General features: G+C 36.1%; 1 protein-coding gene across 1 annotated transcript; it reads right to left on the bottom strand.

Moving 5' to 3' along the window:
• Nucleotides 1-2,264: 2,264 nt before the first annotated feature.
• On the bottom strand, nucleotides 2,265-9,625 carry n4bp2l2 (NEDD4 binding protein 2-like 2). Its single transcript, XM_015386374.1, has 6 exons — nucleotides 9,520-9,625; nucleotides 7,020-8,008; nucleotides 6,796-6,920; nucleotides 6,592-6,680; nucleotides 2,868-2,944; nucleotides 2,265-2,783 (listed from the first exon to the last, which is right to left on the bottom strand). The coding sequence occupies exons 2-6, from the start codon at nucleotides 8,006-8,008 to the stop codon at nucleotides 2,618-2,620; spliced, it is 1,446 nt and encodes a 481-aa protein (XP_015241860.1). The 5' UTR covers nucleotides 9,520-9,625; the 3' UTR covers nucleotides 2,265-2,617.
• Nucleotides 9,626-10,053: the final 428 nt, after the last annotated feature.

Genomic DNA, 10,053 nt, shown 5'->3' with positions numbered 1-10,053 from the left:
TTATATAAATTCAGTCATTACGTCTCCTCATAGTGGCAGCAATTAAGATAAATTCCAGAAATGTGACAGCTCAGAAACTTTTTGAAGTGTCACTTGTCAAATTTGATGTGGTCTTCAGAGCCTTAGCTTGAGGAAAGTGTCACCTTCCTATATGGTTAAAGTAAAAAAGGCCTTCTGTAAGGTCAGAGAAAAACTACAAAGTACGGTAAAAAAAAAAATAGGAATTAGAGGCAGACAAGTGATGCCTTTGGTGTCATTTAAAAAAAAAAAAATAACTGCAACAGTTTTTATTGCACAAGTTTGATTTTTTGTTGCTTTTTTTCTGAGGGTATTTTCCTTTTCTAATCATGCATTTCAGGTTTATTGCTATAAGATGTGAAAGACTTTTTTTTTTTTTTTTAGAAAAAGCGCTTCTCATTCTGTCGCTGCATGCTGTGAAAAATGTAGAAGAAAAGAATATGGATGACCTAGATTTGTAACATAAAGGAAACATCATAGAGATTTTCAAAATCTAACATCAGAGGGTTTTCACTGAAGTAAAAAAATACCATGAAAAGAAAATTCACCCCCAAGAACATCAAACAAGTAGTAAAAATAATCTTAGACTGAGAGAACAATCATTCCTGGCTTCTCACACAGAAGTGATTAAAAGAAAAAATGTCAAACCTTACAGCACCTGTGTGCGACTCTAATGAGCACCAGAGGGAACAAGGAGTCCACGATTTATTTCCTGAGAGACAGAGGAACCCTGTACTGTCAGAAAAGAGGGATCTACATTGAAACTGCTCGATGGTGTGTTATCACTTTACATTTATACTCCGATTATATAGTAGTGATCAGAACAAAAACAAGATTCTGTTTCTGTTGGTGAATCTCTTAACACTTCAGACTGTTAGGGTGGTGTTATATTTTTTTTAACCTTCACACTATTATCTATTCGGAGAAAGGATCCTTTAATATCAGCCTCACACTTTCTCATACAGATTCGGAAATAGTTTTGGCAACGCAATGGAGGTTCTGCAGTCAAATGATGATGTTTCATGAGATAGTGTTCAAATCTGCAGCTCCACAGCTTAAAATGGGGACATAATGTAGAGCAACCTCTTTATCTTCAACTTCAGGGGTTGAGAAAATGCTGTAACAAATATTTTATGAGGACGCTGGTGAAGATTCTCAGTCATCCAGGTTATAGTCATTCCAAAAAAAGAGAAAAAACCACTGGACTGGACCACTTTTTTTTTTTTCCAAGTTCTAGACTTTTTGCTTCCCATTCAGAAGCTTGAAACCTGTTTCATTTAAATTTGCATGTTTTCTAAGACATAACAAGGCTTTTGATGGGCAGTTCAATAAAGCCTAGCGCGCCACACTACTGGGACATTTAGAACTGAGAAAGCTTACTTAAAAAGTCCAGTGATTTTGTTTTTTAACTTTTTCTTGGAATTTTATTAAGACTAAAATATTGTCCAATAAATGTATCATGAATTCTATTTCTAGGTTTGTTTGCTTTGCTCAGCCAAAGAATATATTTTTTCAGTTGAGATGGATATAACTTTCAATTAAAAACACATTTTTACATGAAAGCCATTATAGGAAGTCACTGCAAAACCCACAATTAGTGCCACATGGAAAAAAAAATCTTCCAAACACACACACACACAAAAAAATACAGTCAATGCTACTTGTGTTATCAACTAAAACAATTTTAAATTACATTTGGTCTCAAAATAGACTGTTCTGTATTACTGCCACCTACTGGTGTGTCATCCTGTAGTCTGTGCCCCCTTTTCTTTCCAACCAAGCAGTAGTACACCAGACTGCAGTCACCTTATCAGGTGAGTCCATTCTGAACATGATGACCTGCTGAGATGACTGGAGTCTGGTGTGCTTTTGCTCGGTTGGACTGAAAACCTGCAGCCACACGGCCCTTTCTGGAACCAGTTTGACACCCCTGGCCTAGACTAACTTAACTTTCTTTTTTCAACTAATGAATCTTATAGAAACCAACAGAGCAAAAATAGTAAATGAATCACTGAAATACAATGTAACCTGTTCTGACTATACAATAAATGCATAAAATACCAGTTATCCCCTAATCTGAGTATAGAGCAGTAACATGCAGATTTAGAGTTGGAGAATCCTCTAAATAATCAACATGTGTAACCCTTTGCTCAGTTAAAATGTACCCTGTGTTGTGTTGATTGAACCCAAGACAAATAAATCTTGAAAAGGAGGAGAGGTTTTGTCAGAGATTTTATCAAAGTGAAAAAGCAGCACCAGTAATTTAACAAGGAAAAATAAAAAGTTAACAGAAACCATGCCATCAACAACACAGCTGTGTATTTTATAAAATGTACATACCGTTGACAAAAGTGTGAAATATGACTTTCAATAAAAAATTTAGAAAAAAAAAAAAAGGCTGATCCCCTTTGATGCCAAAAAAATAAAAATAATTACTTTAAAAATATATCTTTTTATTTTCATATAAATTTCTAGTAATAAATTAAAAACTGTAAATCACAAAAATAAGTATTTACATGACTATAAAAATGTTCTGAAAGTCTTGATCTAGAGGTCAAATCAATTAGCTGTCTATTCCCTGTAAGAAAGAAAAAAGAAATTAACAATAACGCATTTTTTTCCTGATGTGCGGCTGCTCTGGCCGACGCCTCTGGTTGACATGAGCTGGTTCCTGGGAGCTCATGACGATGTCTATGGAGATTGGAGACGAAAAGCGATCCATCATCTGAGCAATCTTTTCCTGAGGAACGCCATGTTTATTCCTCCTGAAGGTAAAGCAGCACCGTGTTAGGGATAGAAACGTTTTCTTTGAAATTCAAATATTTCTATATAACAAAAATAATAATTACTTCTCCAGTTCATAAGGATCAAATTTCCAGCGGGTGTCAGGTTCACAAAAGTCCACTCGGTATCCTCTCTCCAAGGCCTGTATAATAAATTCAAACATCTTACATCGAATATCAGCAAGGGAAACGATTATCACCACCCAACAGGAAAAAGACCTGTAGACAGCTATAAATTTTATCCTTTTCATGTTAGTGGGTACCTAATTCACACATTCCTGAATACTTTACTGTCATAGAAATTAGGAAAAGCAAGAAGTTAAAATAATAATATGCAGTGAATAGTTTTGTTAAATTAAAATAATTATTTTGTTAATATAAGGATTTTATATAAAGGCTGTTTGTTGGAATTTGTTTACAACCAATTCTCTGGTCTGTATGTGGATACTTTAAAAAGAATGTTAAAGTTATCAGTTTTAGAAGCACATTTATATTGTTTGGGTTATAATGATTCTAAAGTGTTTTTATAACAAAATTAGACCGCTTTCATTTATCTTTTTTTAGTTTTGGACAATACTTTTAGATCATCAGATTCAATGATTACCACCTTTATTACACTGCTCTTTATTTGTTTGCAGATTCATGTACTTTGCCCTGCAGCTCGCAGTGCACCTTTCATCCCGCAGATTAGCTCACAAATTGTATTTCAGGTAGAAGCCTGCACCAAAATGCTTTTTTATAAGGCCCAATACCGACATAGACTCTGACATCAGTCTAAATGATTCCTGATTATATGTGTTGCTAATATTATGGGCCAATTCTTGCAATCTATGTTCAGATTATGTTTTCTTTAATACAACATTTTTGCTATAAAGTCAAGTAAAGGCATATCAGGAACATCCAACAACTATAAATTCAGAAATACTCAATTAAACCCATTTTACTTCTTAAAGTTTGCATCTTGGTAATTTAGCATAATGCATACTACTTGTGCTTTTAACACTTTGAAAATAAAACTCCATCAAAGATTAGCGGTCTACTTTCAACTATATGCTTTATTTGAATATTTCTGCAAGATTCTGTAAATTAAAGTACATTTTTTTTTTTCTTTACTAAAAAAGGTATTGTGGAAGATTTTTCGTGAGTTTTTTTAAAAGACCCGCCCTCTCCACTTTGAAAATATGTGCGTGTGAGAGCCTGCGCGAGCCCATTTCACTTTTTTGCACGCTCTGTTAAAAAATTGCTGTTCTCATAGCTCATACAAGCTTACTGTGCCAGAGCATCTGCAGATATACGCATAAAAGTGTGCAAAAGACAGCTAAGGGGAAGAGCACCTAGGATGGCCGTACATAAACATATCACCAAGAATGACTGATAATTAGGAGGACCACTTACTTAGATGATCCACCCGTAAATAAAAGATCCTCTATACCTTTAGAGAAGATTTAAATTCAACACCTAATACAATGTGATTAAACACAATACTTTGCTGAATGTACTAAAATGAATAACTTGACCTTATTCTAATGCATTTTAAACCACAATGACAGTCAAACATGGTGGCAGAGTGACTTTGAAATCCCACATCCTCTCTAACCGCCCCGCTCCATTCCAAACCGCCTGCGCAAAGCAAAGCCTACAGCCTCCGCAGTTCCTCCCATCTTGCTTTGCTCCGTCTTCCTTGGAGCTTTGGGTGAGCATGCATTATATTCTTATTATTAAATTGATAGTAGCAAAGGATGCGGTAATGAAAGTTTTATTTAATATGACAAAACTCACCATCAGCATCAATCACACACGTTTCTGCCCAAACATTTTATTTTCATTGTGGACCTTTGTAAAAGGGATAATCATAGGAAATTGGTTTGTTCTTGGAAGGTTTTGTAACTGAATTTGATTAATCTTTTAAGCCTCTTCGTATAAAATAAGTATTTTGATTGAGATGAGAAATCCGCTTGCTGGTATATTGAAGTACTGATAGTTTGCATCCAATAATTTAAACGGTCTTAGTTTTGGGAATATATAAGAATTATGCTGTATGCTCTATAGTAGAGCATAGAGCATATGCTCTAGAGCATAATTACAAATTATACTCCAATTTGTAATTACGGATTACCTTATATCTTTACCATATTTGACAAACTGGATCTTCTCTACATTCTTTTTCCCGTTTGATACGATTGCAATTGTGGTCTTTACCCGACTAGCTTCCAACGGACCGGAGCGGGGGATGGAGAAGACATACGTTGACGGTGACATGCGGTGGGGTAGCGGTGGATGTGGAACGGTTCTCATTGATGAACATGACTGCACAAAGTCTCTGCCCGATGTATGTGAGCGGGGCGGAGCAGAGTGATGACAGAGGATGTGGAATTTGGGAGTGAGGCTGCTTTGCTGCTTTAGGACCCACATGATTCCCTTTAATTTAAAGCAGGGGTGCTCAAGTCCAGTCCTCAAGAGCTACCATCCTGTACCTTTTAGATGCATCTCTTTAACACACCTGAATCGAATTGCTCAATCCCCTCATTTAGCTCAGCATAGGCAAGGTAATGTGCCACTTATTTGATTCAGGTGTGTTAAAAATGGGGTGCATCAAAAAGTTGCATGATAGTAGATCTTGAGGACTGGACTTGAGCACTCCTGATTTAAAGGATACAAGTCTGGCCATTTGTTACGAGATTTAGGGTTTCTGACCTTAATTCCCTTAAAACCATAAACTCATAACTCCTGGCAAATGTTGTAGAAACAAAATACATCAAGCGCATTTGAGTTACTCAGCACTGATCTGAAGCACAGCAGCAATTTCAACCTCTATATGAATAAAGAAAACCAGATTAAAGCTCTGGACTGGTCTAGAAAAAGCTCATAGAATGTGATTGCACATCATTTTTAAATAATCCACGCTTGGCTATGGAACCCTTTAATGTATAAGGCTCTGTGTCCCTTATTGGCAGAAAATTTGAATACTTTTGGATAAAATTTATAAAGTAATAATTTGAAAACTCCACTTTGGTTTTACTCTGGTTATTTCTGTCTGGTGAATTATTTCATCTTAAACACGTCAGTGTTACCAAAAACTAAACAATAATCCCCCAGCCCCCAAAAAGAAATCTATGAGGTGGTAGATATTACAGTATTGTAACTCCAGTGTATTTACACCCAGGTTACCACTCATTTCAAAGCTTTCTTACGTTATACAGTGACTAATTTAACAATTAGGGATGTCCTGATCCATTATAAATAGACATCGGTGCGATATTCGACGAAAAACTAATATCCGATTTTATCGGCCATCAATTAAAATCTGCAATATTTTCATGCTGACAGAATCACTCTGCTTCTGTTAAAAACTTTTGTAACTCGGATAATTTCAAAATGGATCATGCCTTTTACTGTAGACTTTTGTTCCCGTTTTTGTAATATTACTTGATCAAGCCTTTCCATTCTAAACTATAAAATAAATTGTAAAGCTGGTGTGATTCATGCTTAATTAATTGTGGATGACTTCAGTTTTTGTAAATGTTCCTTTGCTCCAATTAGGGCTTTTTGCAGCTCTGTTAATGGGGCTTAGAGTTTTGACACAATTTATCAAGATCCTTGTTTTCTACAAAGAACTGAAACATTTCTATTTCAGCCCATTTAAAAATAATGAAGCACTCTATAAAACAAATGTAATTCTAAAAAAAATGTTTATGAATTACATTCTTAAAAACTCACTGTGTTATGGCTAAAAACATAATTTATAAGTTCATACATAAGTTATAAACTTAAAACATAAGATACACCTTACCATTTCAACATACGGCTTCATTTCCCAGGCTTGCAGATTTGTGTTGTCGATAATGATAGGAGACCGACCATCATGCAGGGCATCTTTGGCTGATATGGAATTGAACACAATTTGAACACTCCAGAAAAGACTGTATTGACCCAAGATGGCATATTCTAATCTCACATTTGCATCAACATATCCTCAATGTTATTGAGACCTCACCTCTGTTCTGGTTCCATTCATGTGCTGCTCCTAGAAGCCCTGGATCATAGCGGTAGCCTTCTTTTTCAGCAAAGTAATCATCTGTGCTCAGAATTATTCCACTTGGGCCAGATGAGAGTAGCTCTCTATAGTTGTTCATTTAAACAAACAAAATATTTATGTAGTTAGCAACTCATCTAAATACCAAAAAACATATTTATAAGTGAAATTACTCCTAGGAGCACCTGGCAAGTGTTGTTTTCCCAGATCCTGGTAACCCCCTCATCAAGATCAGTACCAAACCGTACCGATATTCACACCTCTTTTCATTGGAGTGGTAGCGACCCGGTTGTTCCCATGGTTTATTTTCAGAAAGAAATCTCTGCGGCCTGCCGTAGTCATTACCATGCGCCAATCCTTCTCTTTGGTCTTCAGGCCACCTTACAGCTACATCATTTGAATTTGTTTCATAGAAACAAGGTTCATTCCAATCAAAGTGCTGCTGAGGGTTTTCGTGAAAGCTGTGAGAGGGAGGGGCGGACGCGTTTGGAGGTCGAAAGCTTGAAAATGTTGGATAATAACTATTTTGATGCTGGTTTGGGTTAATCTCGAAGGGTTCTCGAGTGTTCTGTGGAGGCGAGTATGCAGAATGGTGTGATTGGTGAGGGAATTGTGGTCTCTGAAATCTAGGATATGGTGGCCCATTTTGTGGATGAGTATAATCCCACTCATTCCCTGCACGCCTCTGATTTTTGAGCTGATATGGTTCATTTTGATCCCAATGAGCCCAACAGGATGTAGTCGTTCCACTGTTGCTTTGGTTACCATTTTTTTCTGCATAACTTTGCACTGAGATCCTTTCCCCATCAGGTACATCCTGGGAGTCTTTGCTGGTTGGTGGTTGACGCAGACTGTGGTTAGGCTGAACATCCTTTTCTGGATTATCCCTGTGCTCATTTGGTGTGTCAATCTTTTCAAGCTCTTTATAAAACATACTTAATGAGTCTTCAATGTCAGACTTGGCTGAGGGTGCTTGTGGAGGAAATGCAGGACCAATGAAGGCGGTGCTGGTGAGTCCTACCTCCTTTAAAACCTTTTCCCTTAAACATTTATCTGGATTTTTGCTCTCAAATTCAGTTTGATCTGAACTCTTTCCAGCATTTTTAGGCTTTTCTCCCTCACTGGGATCTCCAGAGACTTTGGGGCTTTTGGAGGATGAATAAGACTGAGACATCTAGAAAACAACATTTAAATACAGATAAATACCACCAAGTTAGGAAAAAAAAATAAAAAAATTATATATATATATATATATATATATACACACACACACATTAGCCAACCCAATACAAAAAAACAGTGTTATTTCATACAGAGTGATATATAATATGTCCAGCGCTTCTGTTAAAAACTTAAAAAAAAACAGAATTACGTTTCTAAGAAAACTATAATAAAATGTAAGCTCCATCAAATATAATTTTGACCACAAAGATACTATCCTAATATCAAATATTTCCATCCAATACACAATATGCAACTTTATGCCTGAGGTCTTTTTCTTCAATTACTCCATGAATGTAGTGTGGTATGCATGATCATTTTGAGGTTCTGCTGATGGGTTTAAAAACCAGCTTGGTTAAAATGAGCAAAAACTATGTCTAGCTGAATAAATGATTTAAATCTAGTCAGCAGCAGGAAGCATGAAGTACTGTCAAACTTCCTGGAAGACTGAACCATAACAAAATATGCTGGACTAGGGCTGCAACTTTTCTACCTTTGGGGTTCTGGATAGAGCATTTTGGCAGAAAGAAAAATTTATCTTAAATGTAAAATGTTTATATGTCTTTTTACAATTTTTATATAATTGCTGCTGTAAGTGGGTCGCCGTCAGCTAAAGGGAAGGAATGTCTTAGAGTCCGTATACTCCAGTTAACGATTAATCGATTACTAAATTAGTTGACTGTTATTACAATGATGGATTCATCACAATTATTCCAATTCATTGTTTCAGCCCTACACTGGAACATCCATACGTACATCTGATAAAGAGGACTGTGGATCACTAAACACATGTCCAACCCTTTTTATTTGCCAGTATAAGGTGCTTCTTGTGCAATCTTTAGTTAAGAAGTGGTTTTTAACACAAAGAATGCAACAGCTGCAGCTTATGTCCCGGATATCAGTGTGCTGTGGTTCCTGATGCAGTGACAATCTTAAAGGCTGCAGTTATTCCTGTTTTTTGGGCACCTTTATCCATACCCCACTATTCCCTCTGTGTGCTAAGATATAACACTCAGCTATCTTACAGCTGTCCAGTGAATAGAGTTTACCATGATTTTATAACCTACAGCAACAAACTGGTTTCTTTTTAGGTATAAGGCAGAATAATCAAAAGCACCAGAAAAGAAAGCTTAAAAATAATTTCTCAGCTTATATGGAATACGTGAAGATTTTCAAAGTTTTCTTGAAGTCACTCTCCTGTAAGATCTTAACTAATTAGGATACACCTGTGGTTATATCCGCCACAACCAAAAACAGAGAAAAACACACATTTAACCCTTTACAAGATAACAACCTGCTGCCCGGAACCATTAACATTTTATCAAAACGCTTTATGAGAAAAAAAATAGCTAATATCGAAACTAGCAGTAACCAGTTACTCCTTAGCTAAAGCAGTACTAATACAATGGACAGATGATAAACTGAGTTAAAATCATAACCTGTATTTCTCCTTCGGTATCTTACCTTACACGTTCAAAATACTGAAATGCTGCCAAACGTGTTAACACAGTAGGAAACCCTCCTGTTCAGCATTTCAGTATGTTGTGTTTACGGAAGTGACGCAGTTCCTTTATCCGGTCAACGACGCGGCGCTGTAAGCGTGAGCGCCCCCTGCAGGACTAAAAAATAACATGGGGTGAATGTTATAAAATGTGTCCAGTAAATGGTTAAAAAGTGCAAGTGTGCTGAGATTTTCCAAGTACGACTCTAATGACAGTAATTTAAAGGTGTTCATTAAAGATATTGACACACATTTAAAAGTTGTTTGGTATATATTTAAAATGAAAGAAACTCATGCATTTTACACTGCGCAGAATTATTAGGCAAATTGTATTTTTTGAGGATTATTTTTATTATTGGGCCATAATTGTGTTCTCAATCAACCCAAAAGACTCCTTAATATCAAAGTTTCATATTTTTGATGTGTTTTTTTTTTTTTTAGATTTGGCCATTTTATGAGGACGTCTGTGTGTGCTGGTAAATATTAATGTGCAGAAT

Source organism: Cyprinodon variegatus, unplaced genomic scaffold (assembly GCF_000732505.1).
Source record: "Cyprinodon variegatus isolate N-32 unplaced genomic scaffold, C_variegatus-1.0 Scaffold367, whole genome shotgun sequence".
NCBI classification, from domain to species: Eukaryota; Metazoa; Chordata; class Actinopteri; order Cyprinodontiformes; family Cyprinodontidae; genus Cyprinodon; species Cyprinodon variegatus.
Note: the sequence above shows the minus strand (reverse complement) of the source record. Positions and strands in the feature narration are given on the sequence as shown.

Excerpts from the sequence above, each read along its gene's own strand:
- n4bp2l2 (XM_015386374.1), bottom strand. The coding sequence starts at position 8,008 with ATGTCTCAGTCTTATTCATCCTCCAAAAGCCCCAAAGTCTCTGGAGAT. Across the intron at positions 2,945-6,591 it reads TGAAGCCGTATGTTGAAATG|GCCTTGGAGAGAGGATACCG; the intron begins GTAAGGTGTATC and ends TTTATTATACAG. Across the intron at positions 2,784-2,867 it reads GATCCTTATGAACTGGAGAA|GAGGAATAAACATGGCGTTC; the intron begins GTAATTATTATT and ends CTTTACCTTCAG.